Raw genomic sequence first — 25805 nt, forward strand, 5'->3', positions numbered from 1 at the left:
GTCATGAAACTAGTTGCTGATAGAGAAAACAAGCTTTAGTACATTCTGGCTCGAGACTACCGGTTCTGGACCATTCTTCTCAGTCGGGTTGGCAACCACTCTACTTGTACTCTTTGTGCCTGTTACAATTTTTAAACAATTTGCTCTAATTCTCAGACAGAATTCTTTTAGGTCGATTCTAAAAGAACTGCGATTTTCCCACTTGAGTGCATATCGGTATGGGTGCTTGTCAAAATTCAGATAACCCCAAATTTTCGACTCAGAGGGTTTGGGGTAGGGCCCAGCGATTTGAGTGTCAACACGCTGGGCAGAAAACGCTGGATGGAAGACACGGCCGCGGGGAGGGGAGGTAACTGTTTACCGTTGCTCGGGCACCAATGTTCAACAGCTGTAGCCTTGGACTGGACACCTTCAACCCGCCTCACAGTGTCGCCAGCCTGGCCTCGGGACAGGATGACACCAACAATATCTCACACCCCAGATAGAGCCTGGGAACTGCTTCTCAGGGGTTTCCGCTACCCACGTGGTCACCCTGGGCAACCTCAAAGTCGACTGGAAAGACCAAAGTAAATGTGTAACGAATGTCTGGGCTGAAGCTGGCAAAGGTCTAATCAGTCATTTTGAAGTTTAAATCTGAAAATGATTCTTTAAGAAAAAAATAACCACCCCACTCCCCGCAAAAAGGAGATTTGCGTCCGGAGGTGAAAGCTAGGGGCGGTACTTCCGGGTCAGGTGGGAAGGCTGCCTTGACCTTCCTCGCCGCTCGGCCATTTTGTCCCAGTCAGTCGGAGGCTGCGGCTGCAGAGGAACCACCCGAAGAGAAGCTGCAAAGATGCTGTCCGTGCGCGTCGCCGCGGCCGTGGCCCGCACCCTCCCTCGGCGGGCCGGGCTGGTGAGCGCAGAGAACCGGCGGGAGGGAGGTGGCCCGGTGGGGTGCAGGCGGGTGGGTGACTGCGCTAGATCGGGAGCTTTTCCTGCAAGGAGGGTGAGGGGCTGTGCCGGGCGCCGCCATCTTGCACCGCTGGCCGGCGGTGCAGGGCTGGCGGCCGAAGAGCCCTTTTGCTCGTCATCCGTGCGGGATGGTGCAGAGTGGTAGGGGGGAGACGGTGACCTTGATGCTGTCCAGAGATGGGGTCTCAGGAGGATTCCTGTCTTCTGCTGAGAGCGGCCCGCGAGGGGCCTTGGGTGAAGGTCAGGGGTTGGGCGCTAGTAGGTGTCCGAGGCCTGCTTCGAAACGGCGATGCTCGGGCCCGCTGATTCTCCGCGACTCCCTTGCTGAAGGTCAGAGACAGCAAGCTGGGGAAGCCTGACATTGTATGAAGGTCAGCAGGCCCCGGCATTTCACCTCTGCCGCGAGGGGTTCAGAGGAAAGCAACAAATAGAGGTGGTTTTCTGAATACTTCGCAAGTCAGTCTCTTAGTGCTGAAATACTGAATACTGAAACGATTGTGAAAACACCGCACAGGTGCACATATGCTTTTCATGTGACTGATACCTTGACAGCAGTGAAGCTGGCTTCTAAATGGTCTCGGTCTGGCAGAAGACAGCTTTGTGGTAGTTGGACGTGTTTTAAGACTTCGTTCCTGGGTAATTGTTAGACCGTGATTGCGAACTCGAGGAAAATAGAACATAGGTTGGAAAATACTTGTGAAAAGTTAATGCCCTTCATTACTTAATCTCCCTTGAACTGAAGAACCTAACCCTTAAGTCCTCTGTAAACGCTTTTACATTTACTTTTTTTTTCCGTCTTAAAAGTAGTCCCTATTTGAAAGGTGAAATTAACATACTGATCCTTTTAGTGCCATAACAACCGCTGGTAGCATCTTGTAGCATCTTGGATTTCTGTTGGCAAATCAAAGCATTTTTAGTGCTTTTCATCCAGATCCTATAGAAGCTTCAGAATGGACACAGCATTACAATTCAAAGGAGGGGTCCAGATTGTTGCAGGTTTTGTTGAAGGCAGTATAAAAAAACAAGTTGCAGATGCCAAACCTCTTAGTTTCTAATCAAATTCCAACATCTACAGGTTTTTGTTTGCTTGGGATTTTGTTTTTGTTTTTTTAAATAGGAAATCTAGTGAGATTTGCCCCTTTTAGGAAACAGTTTATCTTATTGACAATTTCCACAACTCAGTTGAATTATATCTAAAGTGAAACTAATAGTACCTGATATGTTTAAAGGGAAAGATACTTGTTAACTGTTGTGAGTACTTACAATGTATTAGGAACTGTAATAGACTTTCATATATGTCAAAAGGTATTTCCTCATGCGATAGTCTTCCAATTTTAGGCAAAATATTTTGAATATAATTAATATTTTTACTGATAACTTGATCAGTTAAGCCTGCATTTAAGCTTGCCAGTTTTATAAAGTCTGTTTTGAAAATCAGATTTTTAAAAATATACTTGCTCTAGGTCTCCAAACATGCTTTGGGATCATCTTTCATTGCTGCAAGGAACCTCCATGCCACCAACACTCGTCTTCAGAAGACTGGTAAGTAATTATTTCTAAGTCTACATCACACTTACTCTCTTCTCATTAAACGAAAAATAAGTTACATAGTTGTTACAGTTTTTTTCCCCATTTGTTAATTTTTTCTCAATTTTAGTTATTACAGAATGTCATATGCTTAACCTATAATGTACTAGTTAGCCCTGTCAGTAGATTTGCTTGTTCTAGTGAAATGAACTACATTTATTATATATATTTCTCTTTTGATGTTAGTACAGCTTCTTTGTTCTGATAATGTTCCCTTGGCTGCAAACAGAATGTACACATGTCAGGTGGTGGGCACTCCTTCGGATCTTTGATTTTCTTTTTTTTTTTTTCCCTTTTCTAAAACACGAGACAAAAGGGAGCACTTTTTAACCTCTGTTTTTCAAAGGCAGTAGCTGCTAATCTATGAATTTTCACTTTGCAAATTTGGTAGAGAAGTAGAGAGGGAAGCATAGGAACCAAAGGAGTAGAAGGTAGAAAATATTTATTTTGATTTTATTTGCTTATTTGGTTTACATTTGTCTTGTGAAGTTTTCTTTCAGTCACTTGGGTTCACTGTCATAGTAGTAGGTACCAAGCTTTTGAATAGAAGCATATATATTACATTTTAGAATGTAATTTGATTATTATGATCCCGAAACTATAGTTTTTATAGTTGGGGAAATGGGTTTTGAAAAGATTTTGGGACCAGATCATTTTTGTAATAGAGTTGTCCTCTCAATAGGCACTGCTGAGATGTCCTCTATTCTTGAGGAACGCATTCTTGGAGCTGATACCTCTGTTGACCTTGAAGAGACGGGGCGCGTCTTAAGTATTGGTGACGGTATTGCCCGCGTACATGGGCTGAGGAATGTTCAAGCAGAAGAAATGGTAGAGTTTTCTTCAGGCTTAAAGGTAAATTATAAAGTGAAATTTTGCTGTTTTAGGACTGGCGTCTTCATTTAGTTATTCATTTAGTAAATCAGAGATTGTCCAATTTTTTTTTTTTTTTTTTTAACTTAAAATCTCAATCTGCTTCAGTGGTTTAGGAGGAGGGGGTTTTGGTCATTGTCATATGTTGTGAAAAGAATAAATTTAAGGGTTTTGGTTAACCAAGTTTTTATTCTAGGGACTGACTGATTTACATATAGGTTATATCCACTAGCTCCTAAATATACACTTTAGTAAACCTTTACCCAAATTCTAAGACGTTTGAGTCTGTTCTTTGTAGCTGTTAAGATCATCTTATACAAAAGCATTTGATAACTTCAACAAAATTCATTTCTGGTGGAAAGCTGAAAGTCACTGACTTTGTATTTCTAGTAAGAGTAGATCTGTTATTGAGAGGTGAATTAGTGGTGTCGCTATCAGAAGCTCTCTGGCGATATAAGTCCACTTCTTTTTGTTAGGTTGCGCCTAGTGGGCCAGTGGGATGAGAAACAAAAGTTGTAGAATCATGGGTTCTCTGAGGAAGGCAGAGCCCAATAATCTGGATGGACCAGGAGCAGCGGGATTATCTGCTAAACCCACAGAGAGGGGAACAGAGCGTCTTGGTCTTGTTAGTGTGTGGTATGGAAAAAGAGCCACTTAAGGTGGAAGACTAATTATACAGCCAAAAATTCTATCAGTATCTGTAAAACCTTGGCTAAAAATTTAAGCCTTTTTTTTTTTTTTTTTTTTTAATCTTCAGTGTATATATCTTATATATCTTTGGAAGGTTAGGCTGTAATAGGTGAACTCTTGAATTTCCTTTTAGCTTTTAAGAGTCTTGATGTACACTGTCCAATAGAACTATCTTCAATGATGGAAATATTCTGTATCTGTCCTGTTTAATATGGTAACTATACGTATGAGACCATTGAGCCTATAAAACATGACTAAAGAATAATTGAAATTTAAGAAGCCATATGTGGTTGGTGACTTAATGTTGAACATCAGAGATTTTAAAGATTATGTACCTCCAATGATACTCCATTATAGTCTTCTGTTTATTCTAAGCACTTCTCCAGAGCTTTCATTACTGACCAGACTCAGATCTGGAATAGCCTTATTGTTTTAGTCATGATTTAGGGACCTAAAATCTTACCATTTTGAAATACAATTGTAATGATGAGAGGTGACCCAGTACTGTTATATTGTAAAAATTTGTTCTTTCTTGGGTAGCTTTTAATTTCACTTTCTACTCACCTGACAAGTAGAGATTCTGATTAGATAATTGAACTGTGTATGGAGAATCTCAAAGATCAAAAGATGTAATAACCAAAGGAAATGATTGGAAAAAGCTTAACCTGTTCAGTTTCTTTGCTTTGAGTTCTCTGGTACGGAGCTTGATAGGTTTGTAATGTTACTCTTAAGATTATTTAAGGGAACATGTTACTATTTTAAAAGTCTTAACCAAAGAAGATTGTTATTGGAGAAACATGAGTAAACCCAGACCTAAAGGACAATACTGCTTTTTCCTCTCCCTATTTTCATATCATGTAGTATTAGCATATAGGAAGGAAAGCCCCTCAGGCTTCATTGGTGTTCAATGTGTCTTCCATGTAGGGTATGTCTCTGAACTTGGAACCCGACAATGTGGGTGTTGTCGTGTTTGGAAATGATAAACTAATTAAGGAAGGAGATATTGTGAAGCGAACAGGAGCCATTGTGGACGTTCCAGTTGGCGAGGAGCTGTTGGGTCGTGTAGTAGATGCCCTTGGAAATGCCATTGATGGAAAGGTGGGTTTATCATTTATTAGATGTGGTTGTAGCTTCTAACAAACATCAAAGCTGATTGTTCTGGCTTCCATTTTATTAACAGGGTCCAATTGGTTCCAAGACGCGTAGGCGAGTTGGCCTGAAAGCACCTGGGATCATTCCTAGAATCTCTGTGCGGGAACCAATGCAGACTGGCATTAAGGCTGTGGATAGTTTGGTGCCAATTGGTCGTGGTCAGCGTGAGCTAATTATTGGTGACCGACAGACTGGGTAAAGACTCAATAGCTTATTAAAAGTTCTAACTAAAATTGGCTCTATGGAAAGATTACATTTTAGGCTTGGAATGGGAGAGTAGAATGTGAAAGTACAGATCAGTCATAGTAGTGAAATTTTAATTGGGAAATCCTTTGAAGTGTTTATTTAGTAAGATTTGTGTTTACTTTCTTTTTAAAGCAAAACATCAATTGCTATTGACACAATCATTAACCAGAAACGTTTCAATGAAGGAACTGATGAAAAGAAGAAGCTGTACTGTATCTATGTCGCTATTGGTCAGAAGAGATCCACTGTTGCTCAGTTGGTGAAGAGACTGACAGATGCAGGTATTAAAGAACTTCAGTTCCATGGGTCGGAGTCCTATAGCTGTCAGTCTTAGGATAGCGTCCGCTTAATGAAGACTGATTTTAATTACTCCCTAATGAACTGGACTTTCTACTAATACAATCAAGTAAAACAAAACAACAAGAAAAAATAGCATAAAACAATGAATTTTAAGGTTTTATCAGTTTCTTTCAAATAGAAGCTATTTGGTTCTGGTTTATCTTTTTAAAAATTTATTTTTCAATTATCGTTGACATACAATATTAGGTTCTGGTTAATCTTGATAGTAAATCACTTGGAGGTAAAGCACTCATAATTTTTATTATAGTAGCTTCTAATTTAAAAACCATATTGACAACTTTGTAAAACCTAAAATCTGTTTTTTTCTCAGATGCCATGAAGTACACCATTGTGGTTTCAGCTACTGCTTCTGATGCTGCCCCACTGCAGTACCTGGCTCCTTATTCTGGCTGTTCTATGGGCGAATATTTCAGGGATAATGGCAAACATGCTTTGATCATCTATGACGACTTATCCAAACAGGTCAAAAGAAATGTATTTTTAGGATCTGTTTGTACATTTGTACCACAGTGCAAGTTGACAAATGTATTATAACTTCTGTCTAACAGGCGAATTTCACAACGCTTTTCTGTATTGTAGGCTGTTGCTTACCGTCAGATGTCTCTGCTGCTTCGCCGGCCCCCTGGTCGTGAGGCCTATCCTGGGGATGTGTTCTACCTCCACTCCCGTCTGCTGGAGAGAGCAGCCAAAATGAACGATTCTTTCGGTGGTGGCTCCTTGACTGCTTTACCAGTCATAGAAACACAAGCTGGTGATGTGTCTGCTTACATTCCAACAAACGTCATTTCTATCACTGATGGACAGGTATTTTTATGATTAAAATAAGTGTAAAAGCTTAGGTTGATTCCAAGGCATTGTTTGAGACTAGTGGTTATGAATGATTTGTTAAAAGCCTTTTACTTTTCATTATGGAACATTTCAAATGTGTATGAAAGGCGAATAGTATAGTAAAACCCCATGCATGTCTCACCCATTTATCAATTCATGGTATATATAATGCACTTCATTCTTGGCTTCACTTGTACCCACCACTGTTCTTACCCCTAGATAATTTTGAGCAAATCCCAGAGGTCGTATTACTTTACCTGTATATATTTTAATAAAATGTTACCTATTTTGTTCCCCACGTCACACACATATCCTAATCTCAGCAATGGAACATGTAGGTTGATTTGGGTTGTGAAAGATTTGAGGGGCTCTGCCATAAGAAGTCACTTAGCATTCTTCCTCAGAGTTTTTAGGCTTCAGTTTTTTGAAGCACAGTGTCTTAATTTTAAATGCTTGATTTCTTTACATTTCCCAGCGTGTATATTCTTACATTGCAGATCTTCTTGGAAACAGAATTGTTCTACAAAGGCATCCGCCCTGCCATTAACGTTGGTTTGTCTGTGTCCCGTGTTGGATCTGCTGCCCAAACCAGGGCCATGAAGCAGGTAATTTGCGTTACTTTGTCAGGGAGGGGTAGCATTAGGTTAAACTCAATGTGTATTTGTATAGTGCTGTGTCGTTAAGTATTTTTGTATTGTATGAGTTAACCATTTCTGTATTTCAGGTGGCAGGTACCATGAAGCTGGAATTGGCTCAGTATCGTGAGGTTGCTGCTTTTGCTCAGTTTGGTTCTGATCTTGATGCTGCCACTCAACAACTCTTGAGTCGTGGTGTGCGTCTGACGGAGTTGCTGAAGCAAGGACAGTACTGTGAGTTGCTCTTTTCATTTGGTCAAGCTCCTACTGTGTGTTAGGCCTGGGACTATCACAGCTCCCTACAAACTGTTGTAAATGCTCTTCTCTTTCATCAGAGGCTCTGTCCTTTGAATGCAGTTGGTGCCTGTTTTGTTTAATTTAAATAAATAGTTTAATTAAAAACATTTAAATGTAAATGCTACAAACTTGAAAACTGGGAAAACTTACTAAATATATTTAATACCTTTCTTTTGGTAATTAAGACCTATTAGATGTCCCGTCTTCTCCTTTCCCTCTTCCATGAGTGTGGAATTTGGCAAATTTAGAAGAACTTTAGTTTATTTATCGATGTAAAAGTTGAGCAAATTATTTACATCTAAGCAATGTAAACACTGTCAGATGATAAACAGTGCTTATGGACTATACCCCAATACTATACTTCAGGTCTTGCAAGAAAATAACTTGCCTGGGGAAGGAGGTAGGAAGGAGTTTCTCACTACGAAAGTGAGAATAGGGGATATGTAGAGAAATGTCATTAACTGGAGGAAAAAGTAAGTTTCTTACTTTGGTGACATGGCATTTATTTAACAACTCACTTGGCGTTCTTTTCTTTCTTTTCAGCTCCCATGGCTATTGAAGAACAAGTGGCTGTTATTTATGCCGGTGTAAGGGGCTACCTTGATAAACTGGAGCCCAGCAAGATCACAAAGTTCGAGAATGCTTTCTTGTCTCATGTGATCAGCCAACACCAAGCCCTGCTGGGCACTATCAGGTATGAACACAATTGATGGCTTCTTTTTTGTAAGTTTTAAGATACAAAGTCTTGTTAAAATTCTTTTTGTAGTTAGGCTAGTGGTTGAATTTTTGTCTGGGTCAGAACTGATGATCTGCTTTCATTTCCAAATAGGGCTGATGGAAAGATCTCAGAACAGTCAGATGCAAAGCTGAAAGAGATTGTAACAAACTTCTTGGCTGGATTTGAAGCTTAAACTCCTATGGATTCACATCAAATACCAGTTTGGTTTTGTCATTGTTTCTTTTAGTAATCAGTTCCATTTGTAAAAGGATTATTCTCATACTCCAGATGTACAGAAATCACATTAAAAATAAAGGTTCCATATTGCTTGGTGATTTTCTGTAGTTTGAGTGATTCTTTAAAAAAAAACACCCAGATTATTTTGAGGAATTGGTAAACATGCTTCTTTCTTAGCTTATTTTACTTGACTGACTACAGTCAGGAGCTTAGATAATTCACCGCTGAGTTCTTCGCAGGATTCTGGAGTGGTTTGTGATTAACAAGAAGTTCATAAACTGGTTAGCTGGGTGTATGTGGCAAAGTTCACATTTGATAATGTTGGAAGTGTCTGGCTTCTGCCCAGAAGACTCATCTGCATAAAGAGGTACTATAAGCAAGAGAAGAATACGACAACTAAAATTTTCAAGGAAATGAAAAAAATAGTAAAGGAAGCATGAAAGATTGGGACAAAAACGGAGAAAGGAAATACCAGAATGAATAGAATTCTGCACGCTTGTCAGTATCCTATCGCTGTGTAGCTTGTTTAACATAACTTCATAAAACAGCTTTTAATTATAATGTAATCCAGTTGTTAAGGTATTTTTCGTTCTTATTTAGGAAATCTTTAGTGACGAAAGACGTATTTTATACTAAATATTAAAGGTTTGGTTTTGTCTTAAGACCTTAAGCTGTGTTATATTCGAGTTCTCCAGAGAAATATAGCAGAGGATGTGGAGAGAGATTGTGGGGGCTAACAAGTCAGAAAGGGCAGGTGGGCAGTTTGGAGACCCAGGGAAGAGTTGGGCCTGGAGGCAGAATTCTTCCTTGGTAGACCTCAGGGTTTTTCTCTTGAAAAAACCTGAGGTCTGCCAAGGTTTTTCTGGATGGGACCCACCGACGTTATGGGGAATAAGCTGCTTTACTCAAAAGTCTACTGATAAAAATTTTAAGGTGTTAATCATGTCTAAAAAATGCCTCAGAGCAACGTCTAAACTATTTGACCAAAAACTGGATACCATAGCCTAGCCAAGTTGACACATAAGACCATCACAATCGATCTGAAGTTAGGTTTTTGTGTGGAGGTCAGAAATCTATTTTCCTTTTCCATATGCATATTCAACTTTTCAGCTCCATTTATTAAATGGCTCCTCCCCACTTAACCCTGCCATGACACCTATGTCCTGTGCGGCCCTTTCCCTGGTAGTTTTGCTGAGCCAGAGCCCAGCTCATTGTATTGCAGCAGCGAACCAAGAGAAACATTCTGAGATATTTAAATGTTATTTCTTACTAATCAGATTGGTGAGATGGGAGACCTCACAGGCTGTTCTCACCAGGCGTGTCTAATATACTCTGCCTAATGGCCCTCTTGTGTGGCAGCCAAATGGCTGTCAAAATGTGTTTTTTGTATAGCTTATCACTGGTGAGTGGTTAGTGAGAAAATTAACATTGATTCAATATCTTGCAGGCAGTCCATTGAAATTTCCCCAAAGAGCTCCCTATCATCTTGCACAATAGAATTTTTAACACCAGAATCCAACCAAAGTTTAAATATTACATTTCCTTTGTCTATTTTAATTCTTAAATCTATTTTAATCTCAATTTATGATATCCCATTGGTCTTGTTTGTTTTTCATGGCAATTTTTTGAGGAGTCAACTAGGCCTGTAGAACATCTTACAAATTGAATTTGAGATCTCAAATCAGATAGTACTGCTTTTGTTCAAATTGTTCCAGCTTTGGCCATGGGGGGCTCTTTCAGTTGGCGCCTGTGCTACAATTTTGTGTGTGCGTGAGTGAATGTGTTATGTGTACACGAAGTGTGATAAAAATATGGTGAATGTTTAAAAATTTTAAGTTTAAAAATTACAGTAAAAGACACATTGCCATTAATCCCCCCTCAAAATACTCCCCTTGCTTCAAACACATCCTATCTTTCTTGCCGCTTTCTGAAGCAGTTCTGGAAGTCCTCTTTCATGAGTGTCTAGTCATATTGTCGTGGCCCCGATGTCCTGAATCAATTCAAAATGGTGACCTTTCGTGGTCATTTTGACTTTGGGGAAGAGCCAGAAGTCACACGGTGCCAGACCTGGTGAATAAGGTGGATGAGGATACACCGTAATGTTTTTATTTGCCAGAAAATGCCATTATCAGAAGTGGTGTGAGACATGGAGCATTTCCATTGTGATCACAAAATACAGTGAATGCTGCTGCCAAGTGCCATCCGACAGAAAGGCAGGGACCTTCAATATGGGGAGCTGCGTGTGGAACTTGAGTAACAGTGACAAGTTTCAGCGTGTTCGGTACAGTCAGGTGTGAGCTATGGTTGAGAGAAGGTGTGTTTTAAAGTGTGCCGTAAGTCATGACAGCACTCCATGTCACACATCACTTCTGGTATATGGCAATTTCTGGTTAATAACATTACGGGGTGTCCTTATTCACCGGATCTGGCATCATTCGAATTCTGGCTCTTCCCCAAAGTCAAAATAATTCGGGACATCGAGGCAGCCATGAGGCAGCTACGACAGCGCAACTAAAGACATGAAAGAAGATGACCAGAACTCCAGAAAGTGGCAAGAATGACGGGTTAAGTGTGTTCAAAGCGAGGGGGAGTATTTTGAGGGGGATTAATGGCAATATGTCTTTTACTGTAATACACTTTTTAAATTTTTATTGGGGAATATTGGGGAACTGTTTCTCCAGGGCCTATCAGCTCCAAGTCTCATTGTCCTTCCATCTAGTTGTGGAGGGCGCAGCTTGCTGGCCCTTGTGAAAATCAAACCGGCAACCCTGTTAAGAGCTCGCGCTCTAACCAACTGAGCCATCTGGCTGCCCCAAATAATTTTTTATTTAAACACTCACCGCATTGTTTGATCACAGCTCATATATGTGTGCTTTCTGGCACTACAAGATGTTCCTGGCTTACTTTATATATTTCCTTCCTGAGCCCTAGAAACAATCAGTTTTGTTTTGTTTTACAAGTTCTCTATATATTTGTCCTGCGTAGGACAAATGTATCACAGATTTCCTCTCCTGTGGCTTACTGTTCACTCTTAACAGCTTTTGATGAAAAAAAGTCCCCCACATACAGTAGGCTGTGTTTTGTGACAGTAGATAGCCAAGTTTCCCCATCTTGAAACTACTTTGACCAGAAATGGATCCTTTGAGTCCCTTACCTGACTAACTTTCACTTACAAAAATTCACATTTTGATGGTCTCCACTCCAACTAACCCTTCTTAGTTGGCAGACCTCAACCACTTCACAGCTAATCTCTGGGCATTGACGCCTTCCCCTGAAGGTTTTTCCTGTATATTCTATTCCTGTCCTGTCCTGACTCTCTGCTCCATTCCTTAATCTACTCAGCTTCTAACAGTGACAAAATCCAGATTCTACCTTTGACGTTGACTTGGCAAACCTCGTAACACAGCTTACTCCTGCCCTTTTCCAGATCATGGCTTCCACTTGGCCAGGTCCTGGTTCTGGAATCCTATCTGGCTTTAGATACTTGGACAGTACCTCTGCCAGATTTGCTTCTGCTTCCTGGAAGGGAGGGATTAGACTATGGGAACTGAAATAAAAATAGGTATTTCTGTTGAGGATCATAAAGAGTTCACTGAATTCTTTGGCTGGCTCCATCATTGTCTCATCCATGAAAGTACATGAGAGAAGACCCTTAAGGTGCTTTGGAGTTGGAGAGGTAAGATACCTAAGAGGGAACAGAAATTATAGAAAACAAAGATATGTCATATGTTAAGGGCTGTGATAAAGACAAGTTCTAGAAATTCAAGAAGTGAGAAGACACAGGGCTGGAAAAGGTGGAGAAGGGGAGAGGACGTGAAACTTGAGCAGGAGGAAGAAAGCCCCAGGTAGCCTGCAAAGCACCCGCAAAAATAGGGTGGCAGGACAGAGGAGCCTGACTGAGGGGTGGGGAGGAAGCTGGGCGATGAGATGGGAAAGGTCAGGCAGAGGCTCGTGGGACTTGATTCTGATGGGCAATAGGGAAAGTTGGTTTTGTGAGGAGCGGAGAGACAAGAAAGCAGTGTTTTAAGGATGAAAGATTAAGAAGAGTAACCTGAGGTTGGATTGGCAGTGGGAAGAAAGAGGAGGTAGAGGGATGTACTCCTAGATACCAGGTTTTCAAAGGCATGAAAGGAAATGTGATTGTAGTAGGCGTTTGTTATTTTTGTCACCCATCATCCATTTATTCTATTTCAATGCAAAGATCCCTAATTCCCTCTGGGGAAATTTCCCCTTCCTCCACTGCTGAGACTATAGATGGATACAACTTTTCTGGAAAATAATTTGGCAATGTATTTCAAGAACCTTAAAAAGGTTTATATTCTTTGACCTGTAATTCAACTATGAGGTGTTTTTTTTAAATTTTTTTTTTATGGGACTGCATGGTTTATTTAACGTTAGAAAACCTACAGATTCTGTGCACCACCTTACCAGATTAAAGGAGAGAAATCCATACACTCATTAAAGCAGAAAAAGCAACCAAAATGGCACCCATGCATGTTAAAGCCTCTTAGCCAAGCAGCAGTAAAAAGGAACTTCCTTAACCTGCTAAAAGGGTATTTACCAAAAACCTTCAGGTAATTTGTCATGTGCATCGCTTAGCTGTTACTGTGTGATGAGCAGAGAATCCTTTGTTGAATTATAGGTGTTCAATTTGTGGTAACTTCCAGGGGAGATTTCAAGAAGCATCACTTATGCCGCCATTTCTGTAATGTCAGCTATGAGGTATTTTAACAAAGATTATATAAAACATACTTATCATAGTAATATTTCTAAAAGCATTAGGGAAATGCTAAGAAAGTATTATATCCACTTGATGGGAAATTATGCAAAAATTAAAAACGATACTGAAGTTTCTTCTTTAATTTTTCCAAGTTTTTAATAAACTTACACAGTACAAACAAAGTCAGAGGCCCAAAAAGGCATGAAGTGAAAATTAGGTCTCCCTCCCTCCTATGTCCCTCAGCCCCACCCTCTCCTCAGAGGGAACCATTTAAAATTTGTGTATATCTATTGTTTTTCCTCCTCACCCAAATGGCAGCTTGTTTTACATGGTTTTTCCCCACTTAATAATATATGATTGTTCCATATCAACAAAGATCTTCCTCATTTTTTATGCTTGAATATGATTTTATTCTATAGATATATCACAATATATTCAGGTAATTCTTCATGGATGGACATACAGTTTCAAATCTTGCTAGAATAACCTCTCACTTTGCACATGGGAGAATATATTTGGAGGGTAAATTCTTTGACATGGAAATAATTGGGTCAAAAGATAGGTAGGTGCATTTGAAACTTTACTGACTTGGCCAAATTTTTCTTCACAATGATTTTCAATTTTATATGCAAAAGTGTCTGGCCAGTAGTACTGTGTGCTATGGAGCTTTCTGTTAGGAAAGATATTTATAAGGACTTTAGAAAATGCTTCTGAAATTTGTTAAGTTAAAAAAGCAAGACTCAAAATTTTGTGTATATTAAGAACTTAACCATGCAAATGTATATTATTGGAAGAGGTTATGCCAAAATATTAAGTGGTTGTCTTAAATGTAGTGATCATTAAATTTCATTATTTTATAATTGGTGTAGTAGTGTTATTTAACTTTGTTGGTGGAATGTCTCAACTTTGTTATAGACCCTTGGATATAGTACACATTTTGCTTGTCTTTTTACTCAACACCTGTCCAGGTGATGAGTTTAATAAATGTTTGACGGATCAATAATATTTTCCAGCTGCGTGATCAACCACTTGCAATTTGTAATCTTGCCACCAGGTGGTGGAAGAGAGTTAAAATTCAGGTATATTTGGGGCCTGACCCTGGAAAAGAAAGCACAATGTAGCATGAGAGCTTGTAAGACTTCCTAAGACTTTATCCATATGTATGTATAAAATTAAAACTTAGGCAATTAGAATTGTATCTAAATTATTTGTTTTAAATCTTCAAAACGTCCAGGAAAAGTTGTGGTCCTGCCTTTGGCCCTTCAGCTTCTCTCATTTCCCCAGTTGGCACTATTTCTTACGCCTCTTGCCATTTAGCCTGTCCTGGTGCCCTCCACGGCCTCTGCTGCCTCCTGATGGTGCTGTCAGTCTTCCTTCTAACTTCACTGCTTTCCAAAGAGATGAACAACCAGATGAAAGGATGCATGCCCTTGGAGTGACCCAGTGGGTGGAGGCCACAGCTCCATCATTGTGGTTGCGGACAGCTCCACAGATGAAATTGCATCACAGTGAGACTGGGAGTGACATTACCAGGCAGAATATTTTAGTTATCCTTCAAATGCCCCCAACAATTGATCTTTCTCTATGTCTGGACTGAATTAGAACCTGCTCAAGAGGCAAATGCCTTGGAATGTGAGTTGGGCATGAGCACTCAATCTTGGTACCCTTGACCTTCATCCTGTTCTCCTTGAGTAGATCTGCCCTAGGAGTGATGTGTCTTTGGCCCTGACTGACCCAGTTTAGAAGGGCAGAACTCTAAACCAGCTCTTCATCCCTTAAATACTCTGTGATCTTGGGCAAGTCAGTCAGCCTCTCTGGGCTTCAGTTTGGGCTCAGGGCCCAGAGTGCCATATTACTGCAAAGCAGGGATGAGTCCAACTTGCCCTGGGATTATGTTTATGAGGGTGTTACTGTTACGAGAGAGTGGAGGGAGAGGAAGGAAGCTCAGGGCTCCTACAGCTGGAGTGGGATTGGTAAAAAAAAGCTTTTGGGTTCTGAGAGTGGGAAATTAGAGCTGGCAAGCTATCTTTCGGGGCTGAGCTCCTGGACACTCTGTAAGAACCCTACTAAGGGACTTAGAGTCAAGGGGGAAAGTATGAATGACTTGTTTATGACTGTTAGACTAAAACGTGGCCGAGGCTGATCTGAAGCCAGCTCACCTGGGGTCGTGCACGCGGCTCACTCAAGCGTCTACACCTCACGTGGCCGCTGGTATTGTCAGTCCTCAGGCTTTACGGAGCTGACACCCAATCCACGCGACTACCTTCTGATCAGGGGGGTACCCTCCATCACCTCGCTGAGCCTGGATTTCTCTGCGAGGAATTCGGTCGAGGGAGGAAAGGGCTTGGGGGCAGGAACGGAGCCGAATTCCGGCGACTTTTCCTTCCAATTCTCCGAGGCTTCCTGAAGAGGATGGGGGACCTAGGGCTCGCTAACTGGTCGTTGGCTGACGCCGTGGGGCTTTAAATCGGCTCGGGAATGTGAGCGGCGGTCGGGACTCCAAGTCCCGGCCGGGAAGGAGGCGGAGCGCACCCACGCGGCCTTCGGAGTGGGGCGTGGTTTAGGACCCGGGGACGGGCCTCCAGGCCGGCGGCGCAACTCCGGAGTTGGGCAGCGGGACCACCGCCTTGACTGCTAGGCTTCCCAGCGCGCCGCTGCTGCTCCGCTCTCCTCTGCACCCGCGGACGCGCCGGCCATGACGGGCTCACTGTTCAAGACGAACTTCTGGGTAAGTCGGTGGGGAGGGCGGCCGATCGCCGGGCTCGGGACCAACGGGGGCGGGCGGCCAGGGTGGAGCCGCGCCGAGAGCGGGCGGGCGCCCCAGCTGCGCACCACGGAGACATCGTGCGCGGCGCCGTGTGCCTGGGGCTCGGACGGCTGGGCCGGCGGTGGGGACCCGGGTCCCGCTGCTCAGGGGCAGAGCTGCAGCGGACGCCCGGCCGCAGTTCCTTCTCTGCCGCGGCCGCCAGCGCGCGGTGAGTCCACAGGTCCTCCGGTCTGGTCCCCAGGCTACTCTCTGCCGCCCATCACCCCAGCCGCGCGTACTCCTGCGGACGAGTGTCGTCCGAGACCACTATAGCGTCTGCACGTCCACCCCTCATCTCACAGATGAGAAAACCGAGACCCCAAGGGAGGAGCAACGCGTTCGGGGAGAGTAGCCGGTGACCCCAGAGGCTGCGCGGTGAGCGCATTTGGGAGAACCTGGGGTGAGCTTCGCAGGGCTGGCAGCGGCAGTCACCCTCCGGGGATGGTTTTTTCCCAGGTCCGCAGAAACGTACAGACTGTCAGAGCCGGGTTAGCGCCCGACTTTCCCCTGCAGACACTAGAGGGCTTCTCTTGCCAAAGCTTGTCTCACACGGCAGCCCTGTTTCCTGAGTCTCCCCCCGCCCAGGCCTTCACCCCAGCCCAGACGGAGGCCGACATATATGAGACCCTAGGGGTGGTGGAGGCATCCAATGTGTGTAGGACCGGCTGAGGCAGGAGTTGGAAGAACTGCCCTCATCCCTTCAAGGCAGTAGCAGGAAGTCAGCACTCCTCAGAGTTGACCTACAGCTGCCAAGTGGCTCCAACTCCTTCCTTGGGACCCTGCTTGCTCTGCATTTAGCTTCACAGTTGCCTGGCAGGTCCCTGTCCCCCATCAGGGGCTGCTGGGTGGAGAAACCTCGCAATGTGGCCTCAGGGACAGTTTATGCCCTGCCTTTTGACGTCACCTTTCCTGGAGTTTTTGAGGTTCTCCTGGGGCACTGCCCACCTATAGGATCCAGAGCCGCAGAGATTCACAGAGAGTGAATGACATCATAGCTAGCCCTGCGAGGAGACCTGGGAATTCTTCAGGTAGAATATAGGACTTTTGGGTCTCATGACAGACATTGTGGGAAAAAGCAGCGCAGAGAGACGTGCCTCCCTACCCTACCCCCAAAGTGTGACCCCCAGTTTTCAGCTCTCAACCCAGATGTCACCTCTTCAGGGAAGCCTTTCCTGATTGAGCCAAATAGGCCCCAATCACCGGCTCACCTCACGCACCTTCAGTTCCTTCATAGCATTTGTTAGTTTATGGTTTTGAATTTAGGGACCTACAAACACGTGAGCACCTTGTGGACAGGTACTGTGTTGGCTTCCAATGCCACTGCCCCTTGCACAGGCCGACACATAATGGGGACTCGGCAAGTAGTTGTTGAATGAGTAACATGGATCTGTAAGGCCAATAGGATGTGTGATGGGTGAGAGCTGCAGTCTCCATCCTCAGGGGCTCCCAGGCCACAGTCAGGCAGCCCCCAGCTGCTCCTGATACATGTGTGCAGGAAATAGGGAAGGGGGCAGAAATGAAGCCTGGGTTGGGATTTAGAGGTTGTGTGATGGTCTGGAGAGTGAGAACTTTTTGGGCTTATATTTTCAAAAGGTATCTGAGATCCTGAGATAGTTTGCAAAGGGTATCTCCCATCTCTAATTTCCTGTGACATTTTGTGTCAAATAATAAAAACAATTAATAGCCAATATTACTGAGCACAGAGTATGTGGAAAGCTCATTCTAAATGCTTTACACACACCACTCATTTATACCTCACAACTACCCCATGAGGCAGCTTACTCCCTATCCCATTTTATAGATGAGGAAACTGAGTGGCAGAGAGATCAAGCAACATTGCCGAGGTCCTAGAGCTGTTAAATAGTAGAGCAGGACTGCTTGGACCAAATGCTCAGTGAGTGCCTCCAGGAGGGTGGTGCTGAGTAAGTGTCCCAGCATAGCTGTCTGCATGTCTGTCTTCCACGGCAGTGCCACAGGAAGTTGGTAGGTCACCACTGGACCTTCATATAAATATGTCTTTCTCCTCCAGCTCCAACCATGAGCTCCTGGAGGATGGGCCCTGGGTGTCACCATCAGCTGAGCTCCCAGCAACTGCCATAGTGCTTTGCATTGGATGCTGAAGACTCAGGTGGATGGGATAGTCAGCCAGGACTTGGGAGAAGAGGAGCAGCAGGGAAACTGTTGGGGATCTCAGGGGCTGCCTGAGAGGCTTTCACCCTCTCAGGCAGTAGGGAGGCAAGGTTGTTGTGAGCACTGAGGGGATGACAGTGATTTTCATGTTTCAAGAATGAAAGCGTTGTGATAGGATAAGATAGGAAACTTTGCAAACATAAGCAGGAATCAGTTGACTGAATTTAATACATATTCATGAAATACCTTCTCTGTATAAAGAGCTCTAATGGAGGGGGCGTTTGCAGAGTAAGACCACCACCTTGCTGAGAAGGTAGATTTCTCATGAGGAAGTGAGGCTTTGGTCTTGAATGCCTAGCCTCAAGGATTTGGAGGAAGATGGGGCAGGGGGTAGGAAGAGTCCAGCAGGGGCCAAAGAAACTGGGCCGGGGATAAAAGGGGTCTGTTCCAGGGTGGAGACCATGGGGAAGGGCAAAGGAAGAGACAGGTGGGAGGAATGGTAGAGGGTATAAGAGTTCAAAGCCACGACATGAGGCCACCAATTGAAGGTGAGCAGTAGGGAAGAGGAAAGGAGGGCTCCTGTAAAGTAAACTGGAGAGTGAGGTATGGGCCCCAGAAATAAGGAAGTTAGTTAGGAGGAGGAACTGGTATCTGGAGAGAGAGGGAGGAGGCAGAAGTGATAGTAACAATATTTTACCACAAGGGTAGCCCCAGTGAGAACCAAGGCATAGTATCCTAAAGCCCCCAGCACCATGCCTGGGTTGCTGGATGTGGGAAAGTCTTGGATGGATGTCTGGTGAAGGGACAGGTGGCAGGGCTTGGAAGTATTTTAATAAACAGTGCAGACATGTCAGTGAGTGCTCTCTGATGTCCGGTGGTCAACATTCTGGGTCTGAAGGGCTGGTGGATGACCCCAGCCCTTTGGAAAGGATGTCCAGGGGAGGGAGTGCGCAGAACAGCATGAAGTACAGCAGTGGCATGAGTTACCAGCAGAGGCTCTGACGTATACTGTCTGGGTTCGAATCCTGGGTCTGCCCCTTACTAGCTGGGCAGTTAGTTGCTTCAATCCCACAAGCCTCAGTTTTTCCCATGTATAAAAATGGGGATAATAACAGTGTCTACTCCACAGGACTGTTGTGAGGGTGAAATCAGAGCTTAGTACAGTGCCTGGCATATAAGAAGCAGTTGTTGATTGTCAGCGGTTATCAGCACAGAGGTGACAATTAAAGGAAGTAGGTGACAGTCACTCAATTGAGGAGAAAGAATGAAGGGGTAAGAAGGCCCCAAAGAAGCACTCTCGGTGAATGCCTGTGTTTTGGCAGGAGGAGAGGGGGCAGAGAAAGAGGCAGAGATATAGGACTACAACCATAGAAAAGAATGACCACAAGCCCAAGAGAGGGGACATTCCGTGGAAGTTGAGCGGCCCATAGTCAAATTAGCTAGATGTTCCTGAAAGGGTATGAATCAGCACACACATCATAAACAATCTTATTCAAGTGCTTACGTGGAAATGCTTATGTAAGGGAACCGTTCGGTGGATCTGTCTGAGGAGGGGAACAGAATACACAGTGTTCTTTAAAACTGGGATCAGCCCCAACTTACTGAGATATATAAAACAAAATGTGAGTTTGCCTGACAGGAAGCACACCTCTGTGTTGTTTCTCTTCCCCCTTCCCTACGCACACCTCTTTTGTGGCCCTGTGCTTAAGTGGTGCTGAATTTGTGTTGGTTAATGTGGATGGTACCTTGTCAGAATCAGACAGACAGTGCTTTCCAGAGCTCCAGGGAAATGGTTGGGCCACAATAGAGGAAAGATGACTCTTTAGCGTGATCAGACACAGGACAGACACAAGTGTCTTTCAGATGTGGACATGCACAGGTGACTGTAGGACCTGCTCCAGAAGAGTCCTCCCGCCCAGGAGAGTCCTACATTCCTCACTGGGGTGTGAAGCGCAACCTGTCCCTGTATGTCCTCTGGGTCCTATTTTGACCCAGCCTTCCTGATCCTCAAGGCTCTAGGTTCAGACCAGCTTCCTAGTCCTGGTCCCAGCACTACCCCTCACCCCCTATCCCGTGCACCTGCAAAGAGCAGAGCCTCTCTGCTCTGCCTGGGGGAAGCCTTGGGACTGTCTGAACTTGCTTAGTGCCCCCTGGGCTATCCCTCTGCTCTAAACCTTTGACTGATTTTGGAATCTTGTCATTTCAGGGCTTTACCAGAGCTCGAGCTGGTTGGTGCTGCATCCAGCTTTGCTCTGTGACTTTTCTCTATACAGTGTGGGAGCCTCCATTTTTTTTTTTTAAATGAACAAAGAAGAAAACAGGTTATCACACAGACCCTTCATGCTGACCCCATGTGCTGTTTTGTACAATGTTTAGGCTGTTGCTTTTTTTCATACTCTCTGTTGGAAACGGACCCCTAGAAACACACCACTAGGACTATCTCATATTATGGTGGCTTTGGTGGCAAATGAAAGGCAAAACCATTGGCGATTGTACTTATTTCTCCAATTTATTCTTTCTAGAGCAGCCAGTGGGATTTATCTTTAAAATAATGATCAAAATCCTCTTTTCTTGTTTTACCTTCTTAAAAATTTAATGAGAGGCATAGGACCCACCTTTTAAGGAAAATAAAAAGTTCTTATTGAGATATATAAAACAAAATCTGAACAAATAGAAAGGCGTAGAGGGTTTTTGGCTGAGGAGAATTAACAAACTTTAAAAAAAATCAGGTAATAGGGGTGACCAGTTAGCTCAGTGGATTAGAGCGTGGTGCTAATAACACCAAGGCTGTCGGCTCGATCCCTGCATGGGCCACTGTGAGATGTGCCCTCCATTAAAAAAAATATAAATAAATAAATAAATAAATAAATAAATAAATAAATAAATCCTAGACCGAGAAAAAAAAGCAAAAAGCAAAAAAAAATACAAGCATATGCTTTAAAATACAATACAAGCATATGCTTTAAAAATCCAAATATTTCCAAAAGACTTATAATGAAAAACAATGTAATTACTATTTATGTTGTCACAGCATATAAAGATTATTGATTTCAAAGCTAAGTAGTATATTATGATTAGATCCTCATTCTTGTTTTTCCTAGACGTTCTAGTTGCATTTTTTTTGGGGGGGTGGGATATTATTCACCTTTATCAGAGAATTTTTTCTTTTTCATACATAAGAGGGTTTATTTACAGGTTGGTTCTACATAGTGAGTGCAGAGTTCAAAGTTTGGTGTCTCAGGTACTGATTATGGAAAGGCCTAAAAATATACACAGCACAAGCATAGATACATGCATATAGTTCAAGTTCATTTTAAAGTCAAAAAGATTTTGGTGTGTGTAAAACTTGGTATAAGTATGTACGGATGCATGTTAATTTATGGATTTTCTGGTGAAAGCAGCCAGTCAAAGCAAAATACTGGTTATATCCAAATATATACATTACCCAAAATATCTTTATTTGGACTAGTGGATAATTTTGCCATTAATTTTTTATAATTCTCATTTACTGTCTCCTAAATATAACCAAAATGTCCATTTTTGTACATGTTTTGTTATAGGAAAATAAATATCATCTAAATTTCATATTAATGAAAAGTTCATCTTGAGTAGGAAATGGCTGACATTTTTCTTCCCTTGCCTACACTAGAAATCTCCAGCTTTAACAAAAATGAGCTTTAAATTAGAGGCGCTGTTGGTTAGCTTCATAGAATGCCATTGTCATTTTTAAAAAGATCAAACTGTTAAAAATTTCTACCTAAATAAATGAGGATGTTAATTAAGACATTGTTGCCAGGAATTTAAAAACTCTTAATATATTTTAAAAATCCATGAAGATGGCAGACCCATACGCTCTCACTCCAGAAAAGTCAGGCAGCAGGAAACCAGATACTCCGGACACCTGCGTTCGAATAGCTGGATATGAGTCGTACCACCTCCTACAAGGCCTTGTAACTTGCCTCTGAATCATCGGCTTCTTGTTTCCCAGTAGCATGTGTGTGAGGAAAGTAGGAAAATCAGATTTCTCAAAGACTCAGTAGACTGTTGGCTTTCATTAAGGCTGCTTTTTGGGATTTGCTTTGTCTTTGAAGCTTTGTGCATTTTGGGCTGAAGGTTAGACAAGGGTCAAGTAGGAGACTTCCATATATCTGATCCAGCTTGTTGTTCAGGAGAAGAGGAAAGGTTTTCTCGTCAGCCTGAAAGTTCTCATCTTAAACTCTTTACACTGTTTATATGTATAAGGGTGGCACAAGGCAATTTTAAACCCCAATGCACAAATCCATAACATTCATCATTATCTATCTTTAGGAACGAACAATTATACAGTGAGTGTCAGAGCTCACTGTTCACGGATGACTGTTGCATTAGCATTGCCCAGGTCACACTGGATTGTACCAGTGGATTAAAAACCAACTGAAGACTTTCTTTTTTAACGGAATTATCACAGCTAAATATTTGTGAAAGTAAAACAAAAGACTATTTGTAGATATTTAAATGCTATATTTACTCTATCTTTTGTTTTCAAAGGCTGCAGTGATCTTAAATATTTTTTCACAGAGGACTCTTAATTTTTGAAACATACTACTATTTGCTTATGGGGTAGATTCCAGTTTCAAGTGCTTTTATAACCCCGCATGATGGGGAAGTCAAGTACAGCATAGAGAATATAGTCAATAAGATTGTAATAGCTGTGTATGGTGTCAAAAGAGTACTAGACTTATGGGGGGGAATCACTTTGTAAGTTATATGAATATCTAACCACTCTGCTTTACACCTGAAACTAATATAATATTGAATGTCAACTGTAATAGAAAAAACTTTTTTTAAATTAAAAAAAAACACACACCCAAGAATGGGACTAAAAGTTCTACTTATCTCATTGATATCGCACTGTTTTTACAACTATATTTTAGGAGAGGGAGAGAGAGGGAGGGAAGAAAGGGCGGGGAGAGAGAGAGAGAGAGAGAGGAAGATGAGAATAAAGAATAAGAAAAGTTGTAATGACAGAGGATGGCTGACCCATAGCTCTCACCCTCAACATTCCCACTATGAACTACAGCTACATGAAACTACTTGCTCCACTGCACTCCAAGCGGATTGGGGGTGGGGGTGGGGGGATGTTTCCTTGGCCTACGTCTTAAGCCTTTGCATTGACCTCTACTCCTGCCTCTAGGTCTGGGTTAGGGGACTTTATCTGAAAGTCCGCTGCATATTTCTAACTGCACTTATCACTCTATATGTAATCATGTTTCCTTGCCTGTCTTCCTCATTAGGCTATGGTCAACTTCCTTCTCATTTACCTCTGTGTTCCCGGAGCTTGACGCAGTTCTGAGAACAGAGGATATGTGTATGCTGTATAAATGTCTAACGAGTGGTCAAACATTTATGTACTTATGAAGTGATCCCCCAATAAGCCTCGTACCCATCTGCCACCATAGATAGTTATTACAATATTATTGACTATATTCTCTATGTTCTCTGGCATCCTGGCTCTGCTCCTTTCAAACTGAGGGATGTGCCCTTGTTTCCATGACTCAACCTTCCTGAGCTTCGTATCCTCATCTGTAAAATGATAATTATACTTAAATATGTGTGTGTATTTTGAAAACACTTTATATAGCCAAGTTTGTTGAGCTCATCTTTTACGATTTCATCTATTACACACCAAGGTTTAAAACTCCTCCCTGCACCGAAAGCTTGATAAACACTGAATTAGTTTTTCTTTGCGTTTCTCTAGGGTCCGAGTTTTACTCACTATTTAATTGTCTTTGTGTCCGAGCCCTTAGGTGTTCTGATGTTTGTGGAGCCAGAGATCTGTGTGGCCTTCAAAGGCCAGGAGAAGATTGACGTCTGCCCTCAGAGAGCCTATGCTCTTGTTAAGGGGCAAACACATGTGCAGGACACTAATCAGAAACAGGTTAACCTCCTCTCCTCACACTAAAAGGACAGGATTATGAGAGATGAGAGAAAGATTCTGGGGCAGGTGCTGTGGGGGACCAGTTTCTAAAAAGTGCTAAGATAGCACTGGGCATGCGATAAGGGGGAAATCTATGTGCTTAGAACACCTCAAGGGAGGAGATGGCATGGCATGACACTGGAAGGAATACTTTAATAAGCTGTTGAGGGTAGGGGGACTGAGACCCCCAACCCCACCAGAAGGCCTTGCTTGAGTGAAAACAGTTGATAGTTTTGCAGCCCTCTGGGAGGCTGAAACCTGGTTAACTGTCAGACTGAATTTTGTTGAGTGATGGATGCAAGGTGACACACTGAGAAAATGGTCACCAGGGTCTTTCATCTCTGCTCTTACCCTGCAGTGCTGAGTCTCTACTCCTCATGGAACATTATGTTTTCTATTTAAAGAATAGTTGCTTGAAGTGATGAGTTCATAAGTGGCCACAAGTGTCTGAGATCCCTAAAAATACAGGTGGCTACGTCTCTACCTACACTGCTCTGGGGTGTGGTTGCCCTGCCTTTTGGAATCTGCCCTGAGGATATAATCCGTTGTTATCAAATGTATACACTAAGCTTCCTCCATCTCCAAAGATCTAGGTCCTGAACTGGGGGTCGAAAAAGACCTAAGTTCTCTGGAATAACAGGTACTTACTTCAGGCCTTGGTCAGCACTTCTGTTGCTGGCCACATCTGGACAGTGGACCAGTCCTGTGGGCCATCTATGCCCCGCTCAGGCTTCCTCATCGCCCTGTCCTATGTTAGCACCTACCTGTTTCATCAGGATTCCCACATAATTCCTGCACAGAAGAGTGGTTGGCCTGATTCCGACCAGCCTCAGCCCAGGGCCACTGTCTTAGCTGGCAGGGCTCTCCCTGGCTGACCCAGGCTGGTACTACCCTTTCCTTGGCAGTGTGGGTGGGGAATCTGCCTATGAGGGAGCCTGGTGTTCCTCTTAGGTGTCCTCAGCTCTGAGTGAAAGGGAATAGTGGGCTGCAGATCATGGCACCTGCCTGGGAGTCACATGGTCCCTTCTGCAGAAACTACACTAAAAGGCCCCAGGCCTCCAGGTCTCTGCCAGCTAGAAGCCCTAGACCAAAGTCCTGTGGGAGGGGTTTCAGATGGGGAAGTTAGAAGCCTGGAAAGACCGGGGACCCAAGAGAGGCTAAGTGTACAAGACAGCCGCTGTGATAGTCAGCAGAGAGGTATGTAGCACTTTTTCTAGGATGAGTTCATGAGCTTAATTGTCAGACCAAGTATGTATCACTTGGGGTCTATATCCCACTCCACCTCAGACTATGTGGGTGCCTTGCCCAAAGCCACACAGCAAACGACTCTGGGCTTGAGCTTCCTGTTGTGCAATGAGGATAATAATATCTGGGCAGCACAATCCTAGGACCGTAACATTTTCTAGCTGATAAAACTGACCACAGTTGTGTTAAGGAGGTAGAGTTGTCAGGAAAGCATTAGTATGTCAGAATTGTAGGTTTTATTGCAGTTAAATTCATTTTAAAAATTGAGATAATGAATGAAAATGATGAGGTGAAATCACCTTAAACATTTTAAGGAATTGTTAGAACAAGTGAAGTATAGTTTCTAGTCCCTATGATTATGATTTAAAACAAACACC

General features: G+C 42.9%; 2 protein-coding genes across 2 annotated transcripts in view; both read left to right on the forward strand.

The window, feature by feature from the left end:
• The first annotated feature begins 563 nt into the window (after window positions 1–563).
• ATP5F1A (ATP synthase F1 subunit alpha) lies at window positions 564–8669 on the forward strand. Its single transcript, XM_019739687.2, has 12 exons — window positions 564–892; window positions 2415–2493; window positions 3221–3390; window positions 5023–5196; window positions 5279–5445; window positions 5629–5777; window positions 6167–6318; window positions 6436–6660; window positions 7182–7289; window positions 7409–7553; window positions 8160–8310; window positions 8446–8669. The coding sequence occupies exons 1-12, from the start codon at window positions 833–835 to the stop codon at window positions 8525–8527; spliced, it is 1662 nt and encodes a 553-aa protein (XP_019595246.1). The 5' UTR covers window positions 564–832; the 3' UTR covers window positions 8528–8669.
• A 7112-nt stretch (window positions 8670–15781) lies between these two features.
• Window positions 15782–25805, forward strand: part of PSTPIP2 (proline-serine-threonine phosphatase interacting protein 2) — a 77579-nt gene continuing 67555 nt past the window's right edge. Inside the window, exon 1 of the mRNA XM_019739716.2 lies at window positions 15782–16019. Within this exon, the coding sequence (XP_019595275.2) occupies window positions 15987–16019 (33 nt within the window). The 5' untranslated portion in view covers window positions 15782–15986. The remainder of the gene's footprint in view (window positions 16020–25805) is intronic.

This window comes from Rhinolophus sinicus, linkage group LG09 (assembly GCF_036562045.2).
Source record: "Rhinolophus sinicus isolate RSC01 linkage group LG09, ASM3656204v1, whole genome shotgun sequence".
Lineage (NCBI taxonomy): Eukaryota > Metazoa > Chordata > Mammalia > Chiroptera > Rhinolophidae > Rhinolophus > Rhinolophus sinicus.

Coding starts and splice junctions, on each gene's coding strand:
- ATP5F1A (XM_019739687.2), top strand. CDS start 833: ATGCTGTCCGTGCGCGTCGCCGCGGCCGTGGCCCGCACCCTCCCTCGG. Junction 2,494..3,220: donor CACTCGTCTTCAGAAGACTG/GTAAGTAATTAT, acceptor TCCTCTCAATAG/GCACTGCTGAGATGTCCTCT. Junction 5,446..5,628: donor ATTGGTGACCGACAGACTGG/GTAAAGACTCAA, acceptor TTCTTTTTAAAG/CAAAACATCAATTGCTATTG.